The sequence below is a fragment of the Rhinatrema bivittatum genome, chromosome 13 (assembly GCF_901001135.1).
Source record: "Rhinatrema bivittatum chromosome 13, aRhiBiv1.1, whole genome shotgun sequence".
NCBI lineage: Eukaryota > Metazoa > Chordata > Amphibia > Gymnophiona > Rhinatrematidae > Rhinatrema > Rhinatrema bivittatum.
Genome location: NC_042627.1, coordinates 12500089 through 12522429, shown reverse-complemented (window position 1 = coordinate 12522429; position 22341 = coordinate 12500089). Strand labels below are relative to the sequence as shown.

Below are 22341 nucleotides of genomic sequence, written 5' to 3'. Positions count from 1 at the left end.
GCAGCACACTGAACCGAAGATTTCAATGTGTTATCTGCTATGACGCCTAGATCTCTTTCTTGGGTGGTAGCACCTAATATGGAACCTAACATTGTGTAACTATAGCATGGGTTATTTTTCCCTAATTACATCACCTTGCACTTATCCACATTAAATTTCATCTGCCATTTGGATGCCCAATTTTCCAGTCTCAGAAGTTCTTCCTGCAATTTATCACAATCTGCTTGTGATTTAACTATTCTGAACAATTTTGTATCATCTGCAAATTTGATTACCTCACTCATCGTATTTCTTTCCAGATCATTTATAAATATATTGAAAAGTAAGGGTCCCAATACAGATCCCTGAGGCACTCCACTGCCCACTCCCTTCCACTGAGAAAAATTGTCCATTTAATCCTACTCTCTGTTTCCTGTCTTTTAGCCAGTTTGTAAACCACGAAAGGACATCACCACCTATCCCATGACTTTTTACTTTTCCTAGAAGCCTCTCATGAGGAACTTTGTCAAACGCCTTCTGAAAATTCAAGTATACTACATCTACCGGTTCACCCTTATCCACATGTTTATTAACTCCTTCAAAAAAGTGAAGCAGATTTGTGAGGCAAGACTTGCCCTGGGTAAAGCCATGCTGACTTTGTTCCATTAAACCATGTCTTTCTATATGTTCTGTGATTTTGATATTTAGAACACTTTCCACTATTTTTCCTGGCACTGAAGTCAGGCTAACTGGCAATTTGCAAGCATCCTTCCTGTAAGGGGGGATACCACCAGAGTTTGGAAAACTTAGGTCCCTTAGGTTTGAGTGATGTGCCGAGGGGGATAAGGTTGTACTAGTGAGTGGTTCATTCCCCCAAAGGGGATGGGCTAGGGTGAGAAGCTTTATAAATAACTGTCTGCAAGAGGTCAGAGTTGGAGCTCCAACTTCATCTTGGTTGTATGTTCAAGGCCAGGGTGACTCAAGGATCATCACTTTCGGCTTTATTTACTTCCTTTGGGTCATTTGCTTGAGGAACTAGGGTTTGTTTTTTGTATGTATGCTAATGATTTGCATCATGTATTTCCTGTTACTGAGTCTTTAGAGACTATATTACACAAAGTAAGTGAGACTGTGCTGATTACTGAGAACTAGATGAGAAATAATACTCTCCTTTTAAAATGCTTTGCTAAATGCTTTGCTTCTCATACTTCATCATATATTAGCTCATTTTCTTTGAACATGAATAAATATTCAGTTTTCTTTCTCTGAGTCAGTTCATGACTTAAGCGTACTTTTATACACCATGGTTAGTTTTAAGCCTCAGCTGCGACTGGTGATGAGAAATATTTTTTTTTTTTTCAAACTCTGCAAGCTACATCACTTGAAGGATATTATTGCTCAATGTGATTTCAGGACAGTAGCTCAATCTTTTGTTCTGTCTGTTATAGACTATTGCAATGGTCTACAAATTGGTTGGCCAAATTCTCATTTAAGGGCCTTACAGCTCCTGTTAAATGCCACAGCACGGTGTCCAACCATATCTCAGCAATTTTATTGAATATACACATTGGCTCCCAGTTGAACAACAAATACAAATTAAAATGCTGTCCTGGTATATCATGTATTATATGGGGAGGGTATAGTCTGTATGAAAAAATCTTGTTGCTGAATATATTCCTTCACATTCGTGAAGATCCACAGGTCAACATTTACTATCCATTCCTGGTGCTAGAGCCACACCCTTATAAGTGACCACTCCTCAGGCCTTTTCATGCATTGCCTCGGTCCTTTGGAATGGGTTGCCCTCTAGAGCTACATTTGCTGTCAGATTATAAATTATTTTGGAATATTTAAATGAGGGGTTGCACTGCCAAGGGGGCGCTATGGACAAGTGTGCACCCCTAGCGCCTCCCTGGCAGCGGGCGCCCAGGAGAGGTGGCTGTCAGCGAGATAGAAAAAGGGACGCTCAGTTGTACCAGCATCCATTTTCCTAACCTGATTGCTGGCACCATTTTTTTTTTTTTTTTAATCTTTTGGCTCCTCCGACATAATATTGCCACGCTATTAAGTCGGAGGATGTACTGAAAAAGCAGTATTTTCTACTTTTATGTACACGTTTTTGGGCTGCTCAGAAACTGACACTTGCTCTGTGCAGGCGTCCATTTCTGAGTGTAAAAATGTGTGGATCGGGTGCACATTTTGTGGGGGGGATCTCGGGAGAATAGCTAATAGCCTCATCAACATGCATTTGCATGTGATGAGTGCTATTAGTTTTGCGGGGGGGGGGGGGGGGGGGGTTGGACACTTGTCCAACCCCGGGTTAAATAGTGCACTCCACTGAGCGCACTGTATTGCCTTGGCCCCTATGTATATACGTTTCCCTGCTATGGTGTTTTCACTGTTCCTTTTCTGCCTGGTTTATTTGGGTGCCAGACGAGACCAATAGTCTGACAGTACATAAGGGGATTTGAAAAGAATTTTGAAGAAAGAGTCCAAGAGGGCATGAAGCACGTAGAGGATAAAGGGCAAGGCTGTGCAGTTTGCAGCGGGGATGGCAGCTCACCTCCATCCTGAGTAAGCGCCAAACTAACAAGAGGTGGAGGCAAAAACATTGGAAGGGACAAAGCAGCAGGAGCACGGGCATCAAAACCCCAAAGCATAGATGCGGGGAAAGGCAGGAATCACAGTGGATCAACGACCCCAGATATTGCTCCTGTCTCACCCGACGGGAGACAGGGGGCTGCAGGGTGAAGAGGATTAGTTCATTTTTTTGTTTGTTGTTTTTATTTAATAATTTCACTTCAGCAAACCAAACATAAAACATGAATCCCCCAAAAACCCAAACCCCAAAATAAAAAAAAACAACTTTCTGCCTGCACATTCCTTCCCCCAATTATCAAATAATTTGCTCTTCATGCAATCAAATCTAAACTGAACTCTTGAAAGCTTAAAATGTGATGTATGCCAAGATCAAAAAAACAGGAGTACACACAAGTTTTCAGTGTCCCAATTTAGGAGATTCTGAAATATTAAGGATATAAGAGCACTCTACTGCTTCTGCAATCCTTCAAAACAGCTCCAAAAGGGGAACCCATGGCGCTTTTATACTGTTGCTTTAATCCAGTGGCCATGTGTGCGTCTAGGAAAGGCACACAAGCCACATACCCCTTTTTAACACTGCATACAGAATTATCACTCACGAAGAAAAGATCTGCTACTGCATGTGCTATGATTACAGCCTATAGAAAAGGTAACCTCTCCTTACATCCCCTGCATGTGTGATCAAAAGCCGAGGAATGGCAGCTCTCCTTAAAGCACCACTGCACGTGATTGCAGAGGAAGGAAAAGGCAGGTCCCTCTCTTACACGAGCGGTGGGATTGCAGACTTCGCAGCTCTGTGCTTGCTAAGCTGTGCTCCTAGTATAGTTCATGATAATGAATATATTCAACTTGAACAGTGGGGGGGCTCCTGCTCTTCTAGACCCATCACTGCAAGCCTGTGACAGCAGCAATCAGCCAGCAATTCTAATACATGGCAGGCAATCATGAAAACCAACAAGCTGTAACTAACAGGGCAGTCTGTGTGCAGCCGGAGCCCAGAGTCCTGTACAGAAAATTGACCTCTGCCCCGGCCCTTAGTAAGACCTCAATGCAGTCTCTTCCATTTGGAAGTCCCATCCAAGGTCTTCACCAGTGGCACAGAGAAAAGATCTCTCCCCTACTGATGGATCTTTAAAAATCAGCACAAACTGCAATGCTAATTTAGGTTTAAGCCTGCCAGCTCTAGTCTTGATCTTTTTCAGTGAAAATTCTGGCAGTTTCCTCCTGCTCCGCTGCATCAAAACCAAGGCTCGAACAGGTGCCATAAACCTTCACCTGCAACAAGGATTTTCCCCCTGTTTCATATCTGCTCTGAGCTTTCTTTAGCTCAGTCATTGCTGCAATGGTCCTCATGCACCAGGTCTACTTCCAGAACATTGCAATCAAGGGACCTAAATCTAATCCCTAGGAGTCGCCATTGCACAATGACTATGACTCCCTCCCCCTGCCCCCTCCCAGGGGCTGGGCCTGTGAACATCCTAGGGAGTGGGAAACCTGAGCCAGGAATCAAACCCAGGCCCTTCCACATGGCTGTGCCACTGACCAGCAGGTTGGCCCGTCAGTAATAATTCTGCAGAGAATCATTAAAACAATGTTTGTGGGAGCGCCTTCATGTGATCATTCCTGCCTACTTCTATCGGCGTAGGCAGGGATAACCACAGCACCTGTACAGGCTGAGGATGTATTTAGAGGTTAGGCCATAATGGATTCTGAGTTCTCACCCTGACACAGACCAGTCTGAAGGCCACAGGCCAATTTCTAAGTGAACTCATATTCACTGTTTTTCACCTGTGAAATGCTTATGAACAGGCAAGAATCTGAGAACTGTAGTTCCCAGATGGAAAAGCAGGTAATTAACAGATACTAAAGTCTGCGAGAGTGAAGGCCACACAGCTATGCTTGGAACTGATAAAGAGCGTGCAGTGAGGGCTGAGACATTGCTTCTCTCCCAAGCATTTGCTAGAGTTTAGGTATTATATTTTCTTACACACTAAAGAGGGAGACCAGTGGTGTAGCCATGGGTGGGCTGTGGGCACACCCACCTTAGGCTCAGGCCCACCCAATCAGCATTGCCTGGCAGCCCAAGAAAAAGCCCTGTTACAGACAAGGCCGCAGAGAACATGTCGGCCATGCACATCCAGAGCCCTAGGAATTTTCTAGTGAGGGGAGGCTCAGTGGGAGTAAGGCCATTTGTGACTGACAGGAGGGTCCATCCCCTAAAGGGTGTCTTATTAGATTGAGAGTGTACAGGGTGAAATTGATAATGGAGGGAGTTTCTGGAGTAGGAGGCATTGTGGAAGGAGTGTGGCTGCACTCTGCCCTGGGCTCCTATGGTTTGTCTCCTGCAAGTGAGGAAGAGCTGTTCAGGAAGAGTCAGCAGGGAGACCATTTGTTCCTATTGAGCCATCCGAGAGTAATCTGGGAGTCGAACAAGAGGAGGGAGGATTCTCTAAAATTCTTCTGCTGATCAGAAGAGTCAGAGGCCTTTTTGAGAATTATAAGCAGGGCTTCTGATTTTAAATCAATAAGTCCAATAAAACACCCCGATGCAAAAAGAAATCCTTTGGAATTAGATATGTAATAAAATATAGCAATAAAAACTTGGCAACCTCTAGCTACTGATCCTTAATAGGATCACAGCCTAGGATCAGGGTTAGGGTTTCCATCTGTTAGTATTCAATAATATGGAATGGAAGCTTCTTTTAAATGTGAAATCCAAGAAAATCAATTTAAAAGTATACTAAACTGATTAAAGCAGTTGCATGTTAACATTGGCAAATCAAAAATCAGAATGACCCACTGTGGGTGTACAGCCCTATTGTACAGAACTATATATACTTGGGGGAGGACAAAATGATATAATTTCCCCCCTATATATTGAAAGTAGGGTACAAGAGGTGAAACGAGGTATTGCAGTTCAGAAATCGTTTAGTGATTCATTTCTTAAGCTAGGCCAAACCAAGTTTCAGACTTCGCTGCATTAGCTACTTTCAATAAGGAGGTAAGGCTTTCTCTCTCTCCCTCTCTCATTGTTGTACTATTTCCTGTACCTGGGAAGAGTCAACTGTTGTCCTGTCCTTCATTCTCAGACACTTCTTCAACCTCTTGATCATCGCTGAGAATATGACAAGGTCTCGTCGGGTACTGTTACATAGCGGCCAGAGGACAGAGAGAGGACACGGGGGATGCTGGGATTGCAGAAGAATGACTCCAGTCCGCAGAGAACTTGCTTAAATAGAGGGAAGTCCTGCATGTGAACATGTGAGGCCAAAGAAGAGAAAACCTTGAGTAGCTTTTCATGGCGAGACCATCACCCACTCTAGCCCATTCATCTCTTGCTGTGTAGCCATTACTTTATCATATTTTGTTGTTTCTATGATACAGCAGTATGATGTCAAAAGGTTCTGGAGCTCTGCAAGTACAATTCAGAACATGAAAAGAGAGAAGCCGTTTAAAAGCACCCAACCAGTTTTAAGTCACTCAGGTTTGGAGACTAGGGGTGGGCTTATTTTTTGACAGCTCTTGTGAAAGGAATTCTTGGTCAAAAAAAAGGAACATGCCTCAAAATTACTGAATTGCACTGGAGTAAGGAACATTTTACTACTAGAAAAAAAATTAAAAGATGGTTATTGTTGATACATAAGGGACTGTCCCTGCTTGAGGAGAAAGAATTATGATTTGTGTACGAAAGTGTCCCTTGTGATAGACAGGTCACGGCTATATGGCTCCCAAGGCACAATCCAGAGGTGCAGCATTTGCTCGGTTCATTTTATGAGCCCCTTGGTTACATTCTCATGGAGTCCAGCGAGCGTGGGTGCTTTCCATTTGTGATATCATCAAGCAGTTGTCACAAATGCCACAGACAGCACAAAAGGGAATGCATTTAGGTAAGAAGTCCTGTAACTGCATGCAATAATCAAAAAATACAGGACTGTTATACACATCTTGAAATCATTGAGCAGATCGTGGACTTAAGAAGTCATATGGCAAACAAAAAATGTAAGCAAATAAAATGGTTTTAAAAAGGGATAACATTCCACATTCAGCAAACAAAAGAAAAACAAAAACTATTTGAGTTTAATGTTCTTGTTTATTTCATGAATGTATAGCATTAGTTAAATTTGAAATGCCTGGTATAGTTTTACTTCATTTATGATAGCACAGGCTTCTGCCGCGGAAATGAAGAAGGACCAAGGGGAACTCTGGCAGAGGGTTTCCAGATAGTTCCACATCAGGGAAAACCTTTGCCTGTGCAAGATTTGCACCATTGCAAGCAAAGTATAGTGCGTGCATTCTTAAAAAAAGCACAAGCAATGGGAGAGAGGGCAATTTTAAACAAAGACCAGCTCATTTTGTCTCTGGAAACCAGGAGTTATCAATAGCACATAAGAAAAAAAAAAACAACAAACACCTTTCCAAAAAAATATTTCAAAATATTTGTTCACTAGGGATTTGCAGTAGGTTTAACCAAATGCAAAAAATGAGGCCATTTTTGGTTAATTCCAAATGGAATGAACTGAAAAAAAAAAGCCTTCTACAAAAATGCCCAAAATTTTTGGATATTTTCATATTTTGTGTATTTGTTAAAAAAAAAAAAAAAAGTGCTGCCAATAGGGCCAGACCTTGGAGCAAGGCCCAGCACGGAGTCTTAGGCCTGGGCCTCGCCTGGCACTGAAGCTTGGTGCCAGTCCTGAAGTCTACACCTGGTGCTGCCTGGTCCTGCTGCTAAGGCAAGGCTTGGCCCTTGCTCAGTGCAGGCCCCTGGCCCTGAGGTCTGGGCCCCAGAGCTGAGACCTAGGCGCGACACCAGAACCCACCTCCATTGCCGAGGAGTAGGCCCAGCACTGGGTTCCTGAGACCTGGTCCCATTGCCTAGGTTGCTTTTTTTTTTTGACCCAGGACAGTCCAGCTAGAGCTGCCAGAGGCCCCTGTGGGGTTGTTTTTTTACTCTTATTATTTTCTCTTTCAGGGGGTTTTAGTCTAGTTTAGAAATCAAACCCCCAAAATATTAAGCAAATCGAATGTAGTGCAATTTATTTATTGCATTTCAGTTTATTGCATTTCAGTTTATGATTTGGGAACTGAAAAAGAGATAGGGCTCTAGGCGCCAACATTTTTGTGAATTATTTTATCATGCCTGCTTGACAGTTTTTTTGTTTTGTGGAATAACCTATTATATTTAAATATAGCCAGTTAGGTCTAACGTTATCTGGATAATGATACCCATATATATTCAGTGACAACTGAAGTTATCTAGGTAACTTTGGCAATCGCTATTCTAACGGATCTGAAGATCTGGAAGCGTGCTTTGCTTGTGTTACACTAAAACAACTAATTCCTTTTATGTTATAGGGGGCCTTATTCATTAAACATTTTTCCATAGGCACAGAATGAGATGAAGTCTTTTTCATGTGTTCTTTACAGGAAGAGCTAGAGGATGCCTTATGTTGATAATGATTTTCATCCATATATTTTTTTTTTTCACATTATGCACATAACTTTCCATAGACAGGAAAAATATCTGTGAGTTTGGCAGCATTAGAAAGTTACATATGTAAGCTGACAAAGTACACAGCTGGAAATCAGCAGGACATAAACATACACGCTGCATTTCTCAAGCACAAACTGTCTACACACACAAGCACAATTCCTTTCAGATATACACACCTCAGACTACAAAGTTACCCAGTGTGAGGACCTGTTGGACAGTTATTTTCCTCAAACCAGCAGAAGTCTCAGCGAGTCTCTGCAACTGTGACTACTCTTCCCTGCTCTGGAGACACTGGTTGGACCTCCCAGCTATATTTATTTATTTATTTATTTATTTTTAATTTTTATATACCGGAATTCCTGTATACAATACAAATCAGTCCGGTTTACATGAAACGAAAAGATTGCCCTGGTCTGGGAGGTCAGACCGGGGTTTCTTTTTTTTACAAAGAACATTGAATAATAACATATAATACATTCATAACATTGTTCGCTGTTCCATGTATTAATTTTACTTAATTTTAACTAATTTTACTTTTACCCTATTTTATTCTACTTATTTTGTTTCATCTATTAACGTTGTTCAATGATTCATTTATTCCTATTTAATACTTTTGGTTCTATTGTTCAGACACCTTGTTTAATGTAATGCCTCAACCGCGACTGTTATAATGGAAACGATTTGATTTGATATTTGTATCGTGAATGTCGGTATATAAAAATTCGAAATAAATAAACAAACAAATAAATAAATAAATAAAATGTCATGTTGGCGATCATGCTGTTCCTGGAAGGACCCTGTTATTTTCCAGCTTCACAGTTTGTTCTCTGCCAAAGTTTGATCCCAGATGTGGTACTAGTTTTGGCCTCAAGCTCAGAAGTCTCTGTTCTTTTCCTAGTCTTAGTCCATTCTTGGTCTTAGTTCCTGTGTTCTGGTGCTGTTTGACCTTAATTTGAGGGTCTTACGTTGGCTCCATTCTCAGGCTATGCATTCCTGGTCTTGTTTTGTCCTGCTTTGTTCCTTTGTTTCTGGTGCTACTTTGTCTTGCCTATCTTGAGTCTTGTTTTTTTTCGGTGGGTACCTTCCTATTCTGGTCCTGCACGTCAGCCCTGATCTTGCGGGCACCTTCTGATTCCTGGTGCGAGTAACCCCAGTCTAAATCCTGCCAGCCACCAGCACCTGAGGGCTTAACCCGAAAGGAAGGTGGTCAATATAGACAGAGGACTCCTATGTTTCTGTTGTGCTTCATCCTGCCTTGTCAGCATGCAGCCCTGGCTCCTGAGTTTGGGGGTCATACATGGGCGGTACGCCCTGACAGTTCCGGAAAGGAGATTTTAGGCCAGTCTTGGATTTCTGACACCACCATTTTGATGCATTAGGAGTCATGCAGCATTGCATTGAATGGGTAGGATCAGGGACTACCAATACCACAATGCTTTGGGATATATGGAATAGCTAAAAAGTCTCTTTCTGAACTGGTATTTTAGCAGCTCTGCTCCCACAACCAGATATCCTCTATTTCATACACACAACCAAATGACAATATATGTCACCAGCACATATGCAAATTCAAACAGGTACAAAAGGCTTCCCTCTCGTACAAAGAGTCTCCCACATCACTTGCCTCTCTGTCTTGGAATCATACACGTGCAGAAAATTAGCTTCTGTCACACACAAAATCCCACTTTTGCTCACACACAAACACATTTGCACTTAATGTAAAGAACTCATGCAGAGTGCACGTTCCAGTTTTCCTGAATAAGGCTCACAGGTAACTATTCAAAAAGCCACTGAGCATCAAGGTAGCTGGCGAGTTATAGTTGGCTACGTTCAAGCACATTTTCATCTACAACCTAGCTGGTGGACTCTCCCATGCTCCAATACAAAATAATGTCCCCCCAACACCATAATTCCTCCCCCTTGGTCTGAGCCCTCCCTCCACTCATTCCTATCTGTTACCCTTGAAAAGTCTCCAACAGGAAGGGAGAGAGCCTGTCCCACCTATCCTGGCCAAAGAAAATTTAAAATGGCAGCAGCTGATCCGACACTGCACTGTGCTCTGCACAGACGGAGCATGCAGGGCATAGCACATCATCAGGTCGGCCATCATTATTTTGAATGTAGCACAGGTGGGGTAGAAAGGACTTCCTTTCCCCCTCCTGCTGCTGGTCTGTGGATGGAGACCTTCCTAGAGTGAGGGATGGATTAAAAGGTGGTGTTATTTTACATCAGGATGCAGGGGCTGGGAGGTTGGAGAGCTCTGTCTAGCATCCACCTTCAGGCGGTGAGAGAGGGTTTGCTCCCATGTCCAGATGTGCAGGTATGGCAGGCTGGATTTAAGCTAGCTACGCCTTGCAAACAGAGAGCCTGGTCATTTATGCAGCTAGTGCTGTAAAAATGAGTGCTAGCCAGCCAAGTTAGTGCCGATGAGCAGACTATGCCCCCAGGAATCTGAATGGGAGTAGATTTTCAAAGGGGCCAATCTATTCATCTAACTCCCAATGGGACTGATGCAATAAGCTGAGTGTTAAAACTATGTGCTGACGTTCAATGCAATTTCTTAATGCATGAGCTAAAAAAAAAGTAAATTCCTGATGCAGTCAGCTAATGGCATGTTAATGCATTGGCAATTTTAAAAAAAGCACACAAAAAATAAGTGACAAAAATGTGCACCGAAGACATGCTTAGGGCAGATAAAATATGATTTGTGCACATAAAGCATATGTTCTGTAGAGAAAGCATAGTTTGCACACACAAATAGTGTCTTCTACACAAAAAGTATTACGGGCCGGATTTTAAAAGCCCTGTGCGCATAAATCCGGCCGGATTTACGTGCGCAGGACACTCGCGCGCCGGCGCACCTATTTTGCACATGTCGCCGGCGCGCGCACAGCCCCAGGATGCGCCTAAGTCCCAGGGCTTCGTAAAAGGGGCGGGGAGGGGGCGTGTCCAGGGGCGTGGTCGAGGCCTCTGGACCAGCCCCCGGGTCGGGTGATGGTGCACCAGCAGCCCACTGGCGTGCGCAGATTTACGCCTGCTTTCAGCAGGCGTAAATCTGCCAACAAAGGTAGGGGGGGGGGTAGGTGCGGGGGGTGGGGGTGGAAATAAAGTTCCCTCCGAGGCCGCTCCGATTTCGGAGCGGCCTCGGAGGGAACAGGCAGCGCACGCCGGGCTCGGTGCGCACAAGTTGCACAAATGTGCACCCTCTTGCGTGCGCTGATCCCGGATTTTATAAGATCCGAGCGTATCTTATAAAATCCAGTGTACTTTTGTTCGCGCCTGGTGCGCGAACAAAAGTACGCGTTCGCATAATTTTATAAAATCTACCCATATGTGCATAAAATAAAATTTGTGCGCAAAGAATTTTCTCTGCATATGAAATGTGCTTTACATGCAGAAAACCTGATTTGTACACAAACTGAGTTTTATGTGCAAAAATGCCAAACACAGGACCCCCGCATCACAAACGCCAGGTCCAGTCCCACAGACTAACATTAGCCGAGTAACTTTACTCCGGCTCTGATCAGGGGGCCGATGCAATAATGTTCACGGAAAGCGGGCGCTGATTTTTCAGCGCCCTCTTTCTTAACGCACGCATGGTGCCCGCAAGGTGAGCGCCATGCAATATGTAAGTTAGGTGGTCACGCTAGGAAGGCGGCGCTAGGGTCGCTTGTGCGACCTTAGCATCTCCTTGCTAATGCAACCCGCCGCGGCTGCCGGTTATGAAGACCATCGCCGGTCATAACCTGCCTGACTCGGCGGCCGTTTTCATTACTGGCAGACAGCAGGTTATGAAAACCGAGGCAGAGTTTACCGGCGTCGGTCTTCATAACTCTGAGGTCTGCTGAGTTATTTTAATTTTTTTTACTTTAAAAAAAAAGTACAGAAAAGCAGTTTTTCTGTTTTTCTGTACTTCTTTTACCTGCGCTCAGCTATTAAAGCCTGCTCTAGGCAGGCGTTAATAGCTGAGCAATAAATGGGCATCTGAGACACACAGTTATCTTTTTGCATGTGGAGTGAATGAGTAATAGGCTCATTCACGTGCATTTGCATGGGATGAGCGCTATCTCATTCACTCCATATCAGACGAGTGTTAAATAGGCGCTAATCCCCCTATTGCATTAAGGGGTGGATTACCGCCTATTTATCCCGCGTCCGACTGCAGGTTATACAGTGCGCTCAGCCCCCAGGAATTCAGTTTCCAGCGTTAAGAAACGTCTATGCCTCTCTGCACCGGGGAGTAATAGCTGATGCCTGCATTAACACGGGATTTAAATGGAGGAGCTCTCATTTATTTGCACAGTTCAACATAGGTTCGCACGCACATTTGTTGCACGCAGAGCTCCTTGCTGCATCAGGAATAAAAAAAGAAAGTCTATGCACGGAAAATATGCGCAGATGTGTGGGTAAAACTGCGCACACAGTCCAGCGCACGGTATTACAGCAGGCCAGCTGTTATGCAGCTAGCCCCTTTTGACAATCTACCCCGTAGCTTCATGAATCAGTACGTCCTATTCCCTTTGCTCACACTTACTGTATATATCTGGAATCACAGACCAGAACAGGGACAAGGTTAAAATGTTGAATCTTACAGTCCATAAAGTGTCCCTCTCCCGCTCCCCAGGACTATATTATTAGGTCCAGGCTGCAGTTTGTTGTCATGGCCAGGCTGATGGTTAATCACACAGCAGGACAAGAAATACAATAAGAAATCAAGATAAAAACCTATAACCATTTATTCAGTCTCTGAAAGACAAAACTACAAATAGGGCAACGTTTAAATATGCCGCTTCTTTGCAGGCTGCGCTCTCTTTTATTGGATCGATATAAGAATGATCCAAAGAGGGGTGAAGTAGCCTGCAGAGACCGAACGCAGGTTTTCTCTCCCCGACCGACGCGGCTACTGGAATTTGGTAGTGCAGAGAATAGTAAATGAGCCATCAATTCCGCCGCGATCAATTCTCCTGAAGCTCAAAACACCACTAATTACCATTCTTGTTCCCCTCTGCCAAGCATTACCTTTGCTGCGTCTTGTCATTCTTCTTCTCAGCGCCTGCCTGCACTATAGACGCTTCTCATCCTCTCCGTGCCACGGGGCCTTCCCGAGACTTCTCCGAACCGACGCTTTCCAACTGAATGGAATGTTCTAGAGTCTTCCCCCCCACCCCACCCATCATTCCATGCCACCCTACTGATACCCTCTGGAAGAAGGGGACACCGGAGGAGGCTGGACTCAGGGGGGTAAAGGCAAGAATCAAGGGCGATAAAGGCACTGAATCCCCCACCCCCTCCCTCTCATTTTCCCCTACCCCCAAGATGGTGGGGACAAAAATCACAGCCGAAGTGAAGAAAACCTGAGACGAGCAGAGGAGTTGGGAAAGGGAAGGTAAAGCCACAGAGCAAGCAGGGTCTAGGGCCAATGCAGTGGATACAGACAGTGAACAGACAAGATATAGAAAAATGGGTGACAGATAAGACCCACGAGACCTAGGTTTATAGCCCGAGTCAACAGCTGCACGGAATCAGGAGGCCTACGGAAGGCAATAGCCACACAACCATACAATAAAATATTTTCCCATTTTTTCAGGTAACCCTTTAATATATACAAACTAACAGGAAAAAGTAATTTTGTTTAGCATCATCATTGTGTGCCAGACAAAACAAAGAGGGTTTACTGATCAAAATCTGAATAGCAGGCAATATAAAACACTCAAAGATAGCAAACTCTACTGTTTTTCAAGTTTCACAAACAGAAGTATATAGTAAAGTGTGTGCACATATATTAGACACAAGTAGTAGTACCAATTGTCAAGATGACAACTATAGACATAATTCCTTATGCTGCTTAAGTAATGCTCTTCAATACTTGCATCACCCCAAAAAGGCTTCTATCACTTTAACCCCAGATAAAAAATTGCAAGGGATGTGCATTCTTTTAAAATAAGGAATCGAATCTGAAAAAGTCCTTTTTCAGTTTAGAACATAAGATTTGCCATACCGGGTCAGACCAAAGATCCATCAAGCCCAGTATCTTGTTTCCAACAGTGGCCAATCCAGGTCACAAGTACCTTGTAGGATCCCAAAAGGTTGATTAGCTCCAGGCTGCTTATCTCAGGGATAAACAGTAGATTTCTTCAAAGTCCACCTTAATAATGGTTTATGGACTTTTCCTCCAGGAATTTGTCCAAATATATATATATATTTTTTTTTTTTAGAGACAGCTACACTAACAAGTTTTACCACATTTTCCAGCAATGAATTTCAGAGCTTATGTGCTGAGCAAAACAATATTTTCTCCTATTTGTTTTAAATATATTTCTAGTAACTTCATTGTGTGTCCCCTATTCTTTGTATATTTTGAAAGAGTAAACAACTGATTCGCCTCTACCCATTTCATGCCACTCATTAAGTTATAGACCTCCAAGCCCATTGCTAGCGGGTGTGGATACCATGCGATTGCATGGGGCAGCACACCTTGGGAAGCAGTGTAGAGCCAGCCTCTCAGTAGGGTGGGCCAGGTGGTCACCCAGGTGCTGTGAGATTAGGGGGATCCTGGGTACCACCAGCATTACCCATCTCATAGTAGAAGAGGAGAGACCCAGCAGAACCCATCCTGCCACGGCCCAAAGAGAGGCCCAATGGGCTGTGGTGGACTCCATCCCACTGCAGCCCAAAGACAGGCCCGGCGACGCTGTAGCGGGCTCCATCCCACAGCGGCCTGAAGAGAGGCCCAACAGGACTGCATGGACCACATCCCACATTAGCCCAAAGAGAGTATCAGTGGGACTGTGGCAGACCCCATCCCAAACTAGCCAAAGAGAGGCCTGGCAGACTCCCTGCTACCATGACTGAAGAGAAGTGGAGGAGATGTGGTGGACCCCATTGTGCCATGGCTGAAAAAAAGGCCTGGAGGAACCATAGCAGACCCCATCCTGCTGTAGCCTGAAGAGAGGTGGTGGGGCCATGGTGGACCACCATCCTGCCATGGCTAAAGAGAGGCCCTGTCATGGATGTGAGCCTTAGGACTGTGACATGGTTAGCACAGCCTAGCAGGCAAACCCACTAGGCCCATGTCAACAGCTGTTGGACTTGCTCTTACTGGTACTGGAACTGAAGCTTCACTTATACTAGCCCCATTTCCCTGCAGGTTGGGTCCTTGAGTTCCAGGGGCCAGCGGTACAATGAAGTCAAGTCACAGGTAGCGGTCAAGGCTGGCGGCAAGCAGGAGTATCCGGGGGTCCGGGCCTAGGTTGGGGCAGGCAGCGAGTAAACAGTATCCAGGTCCAAGCAGGGTTCAGGACAGGTGGCAATCCAGAAGGGTGGTCAGCATCCATAGCAGAGGTCAGAATCAGGAATCAGGCCAAGACAAGACACTGAGAATTAAGACAAGGCAGGACGGACAGGGCAAAGCAGGAATAAGGCAAGGAGGCACATTAGAGCAACAAGACAAGGTAGGACAGCAGGCAAGTCAGGACAACAAGGCAAGGCAGGACGAGGCAAGAAAGGTAGAATACGCACTGCAAGGCAGGAGGACCTGTTGCTGAAAAATGGCTGGAATCTGACTGGGGTTTAAATATCACCATGCTGACATCATCAGGGGGGCACCAGCAAGAATCTCCTGCTGCAGGCCTTTTAAGTACAGGAAGACCATGCATGCTTGCGCACCTAAGGGAGACATGGTGAGACTGGTCCAGCATGTGATGGCAGCTTCCCTGCCACAAGAGATCGCAGCAGTGTTCTGTGGCCTCGGTAGTGATCAAGGTAGGTACAGGCCAGTCACAGGGCCTTCATGTAGCCAGTGAAACATTACAGGCCAAGAGGGCTCATGGCAGACCCGATCTTACTGCATCCTGAATAGAAGGAGTGGGGCTGCGGCAGGCCCCATCCTGCCTCGGCGAAAGAGGAGGAAAATCTGAGAGTGAGAGCCTGTGTATGTCGTGAGGGGATGTGAATGAGAACCTGGGTGCATGTGTATGTGCATTTTAATGATTTAAAAGTTAATGATTTAAAAGTTCTAAGGAAGTAGGGATGTTCAAACTAATCTAATGTACTTTTAGTCTATCGATTTATTTTATACTTGTGTTTCAGTGATCCTCATGACACTACAATTATTCTACTTACAGCTATCAGCTTGCACACCTTATTGATTCTTGTTTTGAAATAGCTACCTGTTAGCGTATCAAATCTGTTGAAAATGTATAGGCGATAATGCTGTGGTATACACCTTCCAGTCCTCTGCTGCTGGAAAAAATAAGGGGGCTGTGGAATCTGGAGCCTAAATGTCATACAGCGTCTTCTGGAGTTCTTTTCTGGGGCTGCCGGGAGCAGGATGCAAATAAGCCTTGGCTCATTTTAAATAAAATGAATCCCTGATAGCACAGAAAAACTAGAAAATGTTTGGGTTGTTTGCTTTGGGGAAATAGCATGCACTATTTACTGAACTGAATATAACACAAAAAAAAGCCTGTAAAACCCCACCCCAATAAAATGAAATTAACCAAAATAAAAATTGATTGCCTGCATACTCCTAAGAATTGCAGAATCTCCTCCTCTTCTCACTCTTAATTAATCTCTGGTAAGAAGCAATCTTCTTTTTGATCTTTGGATTGGAATCCTCTTTGTCCACCCTTCATCCTTTATCCACAAAAACTCTCTCTTGCAGAGCCGAGAAAGAAAAAGGGCCCCAGAGCCAAACCCAACACCTTAGCTGTTCTGCATGGGCTCTTTTCAGACAACTCTCTATTTCTTCACTTCTCAGAACACATCCAGTAACTCAAGTCATCATTTATACTCTCTTTGCACTGAGCAACCCTTTAGGAGATGGACCCTCTTGCCACACCTAAGTGACGACCTTCCCTAAGGAACTCCCCTTACCAGAATGTCTCTGTGTCGTAATCTATAGTGAAGCCTAACTGACTTTACGTATTAGTCTTTAAATATAAAATCCCCTGAAAAATTCAGTGTGTTGAGGTACATATTCAAATTTTCAGAGGTTAGAGGATACTTGTTAAACGATTGAGACACCTTGTTTTAATGAATGGGATTCTGTAAAGTCCTTTATACTACCTACTGTTGAATTTCATGGATTATAATGCAATACTAAAGCAAAGTATACTAACAGTCACGGTAGCAATATCTCAGCATATACAACATGGAACTGGATGTCCCAGGAAGTGGGACAGGATTACACAGCCATTTACTTCTCGATCACTGGTTCAAATACAGCTCAGGTTGGTAAGGACTAAAAGTTGATTTGATGGCTAATAAAATGAGTTGATATTCTTAGATTTGTTTCCAGTGGACAGATGGCCACATCACAAATACCAAAAAAAAAACCCCTACACATAACTAGACTTTGGATCTAATTAACAACATTGTTCATAATAGAAGAGAGACCCAAGACTGAGTAGGTAGGACAACTGAATTATCTCCTCACTCTCAACAGGTGCTTCCGTCATGGAAGAACTGAGGCATGTTAATATAACAATGAGGGGGAACCTCACGTCGCTGTCCATATTCTATCTGTTCAGTGGATAAAAGGAGAACTTTGCTTCCCAATGCCATCACTCTGATACCTTTCATGAACCCTAGCAAAAGCCATTTTCATGTTTAGAAGAAGAAAAAAAAAAAAAGACAAGACATCTTGGGACTTACAGTGACAGCATAGCTACAAGTAGGGATGTGCATTCGTTTCATACGTTTCATATACAAGTATGTAATATAAAACGTATGAAACGTATGAAACGGCAGTACAGGCTTTGAAGAGACTGCAAATACCCGTGTCGTGGGTCAGTAGTATGATGGCATACATAATAGTTAATACAAATATGAATAGATCCACAAATATCAGGAAATAAATGACATCAACAGTTTATAAATGATTCCTGAAGTAGGAAAGCGGTGGGAAGTTATGCATATTTGAGGTCTCATGATATTTTACAACCAGCACAAAAAGGGTTAAAAGGGGAGACCTTTCCTATTTGATAACGGACATCTCTTTATTGCCTCTACCTCCCTTGGTCTCTTCTCTTGAAGCTGGGCATTCAACTGATGCTGCACTTTTATCCTACAGATATTGCAGTGTCAGCAGTTTTTAATGCTCTCATTTAACAAGAGAGCTCTTATACTTTCAATGGGAGGTAATATCTAGAATCACTTTTACGCCAAAAGATTATGCCCAGCTCTTCTAAGAAGCCAGCTTTATGTTCCTCCCGAGACACCATAAAATAAATAAAAAAGATCATTCGTCTCAACGCGGAGATTCAGAAAATAACGTTTTCAAAATAAACGATTCCCAAGATGCCCGTAAACTGAAATAGAGATTTTATCCTGGTTAAGGATGAGGATCGCAATTGCTGCAGACAGCAAATCGGCTACCGTGAGCATACAATAGATTGAGCTGCAATAAAAAAAAAGTTCTGTGCCAAGAGATCGAGGAAAAGAGAAAGGGAATTAAATAGGAGGCAGAGGGAAGAGAGGAAAAAAAAATATATGGAGCAAAAGATCCAAACACACATAGTGAAAACAGTTTCCTGACAGAAGCCTTTACAACGTGCGTTTCCCCGGTTCGTTTTTCTTGTTTTATTTTGGAAAAATGTGTAAAGTGCTTACAAAAGATTGAAAGTCTGTAGTGAAAGACCCTGGCAGGTATTCAAGGAAGGTACCTAAAGCCAATACTGCACTGCTACCGGTGCATCTCAAAGGGCACCCTACACCCACAGTGCAGGCACTAGTTGGCCACTGCCAGATTACTTCCATGCAGAAGGCCTGCCGAAAAGTGGTAGCAGTCTCTTACAACAGGCAAAGAGTGGTGGGGGCATGTTAGGACCCTTGGAAAGGAGGGAGAGGCTCCCAGGGTATGAGACACCTCAGCATAAAAAAAGGGGGCCCCCTTAGATTTAGGGAAGCAAAAGCAAGCTAAATTGTGACATTTGGGGGCAACCGCTGGGACGGGGTATCATTTATGCACACAGGAAAAAAAGGTGGGGACCAAGATTCCTGGGAGAAGCCTCAGATGCCTACAGAAAAAATTCTGCAGAAAATGAGGTTTGTCAATTCATGAATTTGGTTTTGATTCATCTGCGTCCCTCGATCAATCTGTCTGTCACTGCCAGGGCTCCTTAAAGAGTCCAGGGGTCAGTACAGCAGATTTCCTGATAAAATAAATCATCTTTAGTAGCCTTCAGAGCTGTTAATCATTCTGTAACACCTTGTAATATTTAACACTATTGCCAGAGAGTCTTTACGGGCCATTACGCTGTATTTACAACCCTCAGCCATGGACATTACTCACCGACTAAAGGGAGAACAAAGGCATCGAGTTCCCCACGATGGCAACGGGCCAGGAATCTGCTTATCCACAGCACAAAGTTACCCCTACAAAGGTATTAAATGCCAACAGATTAAAGTGAACCAATAAAAGTGAAAATTGACAGCCTTCACCCTGAAAACAGAATTTCACTTCTCCAAAGTTGTGCCTATAAATTGTAGGGCCTCTATTACATCCTGTTGGTTCTTGGCTGTACTACCCATGCCTAGTGGCAGGAGGATGTGTGTGCAAGAAAAAAACAACATATCCCAGGCTTGAGATTTCATTCTCACTGTGCACAAGAGGCTTGTAGAAACAAATCAATGAATTGGACATATTGGTTCAGCAAACCTTTTTTTTTTTTTTTTTTAGAAGAAATCCATAGCGGATTTGAAAAATTTGTTCCGGATTCTCGAAAAATTTGAAACTTTTTTTTTTTTAATTCCAGTTGCTGATCCATATCAGAAGTTTTCTGAAAACTCCGAAGCAAGTTCTTTTTAATCTGCTTGGGAATTTTGAAATTTTCCCCCCCAAACTGCTGATAAACAAAATTTACTGGCACATCTAAGTAATGTCTAAAAATTCCAGCAAGCATGAAGCAGGTCGGAGTTCGATCTTGAATCATTCATACGTCCCTAATTATAACTAGTTCACAGACAGTTACAGGATGCACCAGCACAGGGCGTTACAATAGCACTTCAGAAGTTTTACGAGGGAAAGAACAGAGCAGTGGAAACAATTTTGGCTCACTGTCCCTCTTAACAAAGGAGAGCTGGGAATCATGAACGAATAAGGAAATGTGATGAGTACAGGGGATGGGCGCAACCGAAGCCTCAAACCGTTTTCCAAAGTTACTTGGTACAACTCTGGTTTGCTGGGCATTAACATTTGCTTCTGGCTAGATGTGTGCCCCTTTCTCCAAGAAGGAGAGTTCTTTGCCTGTGAATGGCAGAGATCATAAGGTTTATAAAAGAAAGGAGTCTTGGTCCTCATGCCGGAATATTCTGCTCCATCTCTTTAAGATTCCAATTTTGAGATGCCAAAGCCAAAATTTCACATGCAGTTTGAATAATCCTGCACTACTGAGCTCAGCTTCTACAAGATATTCTTCAATTAACCTTCAGACAGAATCCCACACAGAAGAAAATGTCAGACAACCCGGCAGGATACCACAACCTGTTACAGGACCCCCATAGCTACCCACATGGGAAAAATATTCAGAATATAGGAGTTCGTGCTCCTCTGTGAATGCAGTTACCTGATCCAATGCAAAAGATGTGAAGGAAAAGATGCCACGTCGATGAAACAAGCCAACAACTATGGACAAGAATAAATGTTCACAGACATAAAACAACAATACCAAAACAGGAGGGGCACTTCAGTAGATGAACATTTCCCAAAGGAAGATCAGCCCATCAAAATACTTAAGAGAATTTCAGGAGCACCCAAGGCAACACAGCATCGGAATTTAAGACATTCAAACAATTTCCAACAAACACAAAAGAGCTTACTAGAAACATTGGCTTATCAGATATAGGGCCCTAGGAACTTTGAAATTTCACTATCACAGTCATCTCTGTTAACCCTTCTTGCCATTTACGGAGCTGTAATGGCATTCACAGACAAGCTCCTGCTTAGTTGACTCTCTGCTCTTTAAACCCAGTGTAACTGAGCTGTTTCCCAGTAACTGATGAAGGGTACTTAGTGCTCAAAAGCTAGTCGCGGATGTGTTCAGCATCGTAGGTATCCGATAAAAATGTACCACCTACAATGCGTATGTTAACCCTTATTTCTACATGCTCAGCCCGAGACACAAGAGTTTCTCCTCAGATCCTTTCCCTACAGAAATGACTGCAGGCAGCACCCTGCCCTGGGATCAGCAGACTCGTCAGATAGAGAGTAAAACATCTCCAGGCATCAGGAAACCACACAAATGAGTACATTGCAATGTTTCCACAGCTTCCAATCAATGCAGCCTGAAAAGCACTTGCTTTCCCGGGCATCTTTCAGGAGCAGCCAGTCTAGTTGCCAGAGCAATCCGGAGCCCAGGAAATCTGATTTGAGGCTGGAAAATCTGATTTGAGGTAGCTTAGGCTGGGTCCTTGATGAAGAGAAAGGCCCCATCCTGTCTGTTAGAAGAAAAGCAGAGAATGTAATCGAGTCGGGAATCAATCTTATAGACTCACCAAGACTCAGGGGGTTATGGAAAAGCAATTAGAGTTAAACGGAAGATTAAAGGCAATATCTTCAATATGATTCTTCTAACCTTAGGCCCTTTGGAAAAAAAAAAAGATACTACACATTTATTTTCTTTCGTTTATATTCTGTTACCATATTTGTCTTCAATAGCAACATAGTGAACACAAAGTCAGTAAAAAGAAGAAATCTAAGAAAAACATTTAACAAATAGCACACTCTTTAAGCTAGAACTGTTAATAGCCAGCAGACTTACTATTGGTAACTTTTCCAGACCGGCTTTAGCCTTATACCAATAAAAACATGAAAGATAATGGTCTCGCCATCCACTAGCACTAGTTGCTTGGCTGATCGTGTTAAATTTGTATAATCTGATATTTCTTTACAGCAAAAGCAGGTGTCAAAGATGAGTCATACATGGCCCTTCGTTGCACTTCTGGCTCAGGTTTCCAGGCATAACATAAAACAAGCAAATCAAGGACATTAAAAAAAAAATAATAATAATAAGAGAAAATTCTTTCACTCAGTGGAAACATAGAAACATAGAAACATAGAAATGACGGCAGAAGAAGACCAACCGGTCCATCCAGTCTGCCCAGCAAGCTTCACACATTTGTTCTCATACTTAACTGTTTCTCTTGGCTCTTAGTAACCTTATGTTCTAATTCCCTTTTCACCCCCACCATTAATGTAGAGAGCAGTGCTGGAGCTGCTTCCAAGTGAAATATTAAGTTTGATTAGTGGGTAAGCGGCAGCATAGCTCTCT

The 22341-nt window shown here is 43.4% G+C and overlaps 1 protein-coding gene across 5 annotated transcripts in view; it reads right to left on the bottom strand.

Moving 5' to 3' along the window:
- Positions 1–22341, bottom strand: part of CCDC33 (coiled-coil domain containing 33) — a 294341-nt gene that overhangs the window by 220693 nt on the left and 51307 nt on the right. The window contains exon 1 of one of the 5 annotated variants that reach the window (XM_029574708.1): positions 5631–5915. The exons of the other annotated variants lie outside the window; for them this stretch is intronic. Within the exon in view, the coding sequence (XP_029430568.1) occupies positions 5631–5693 (63 nt within the window). The 5' untranslated portion in view covers positions 5694–5915. Of the gene's footprint in view, positions 1–5630; positions 5916–22341 lie in introns of those variants that run through there. 5 annotated transcript variants of the gene reach the window in all.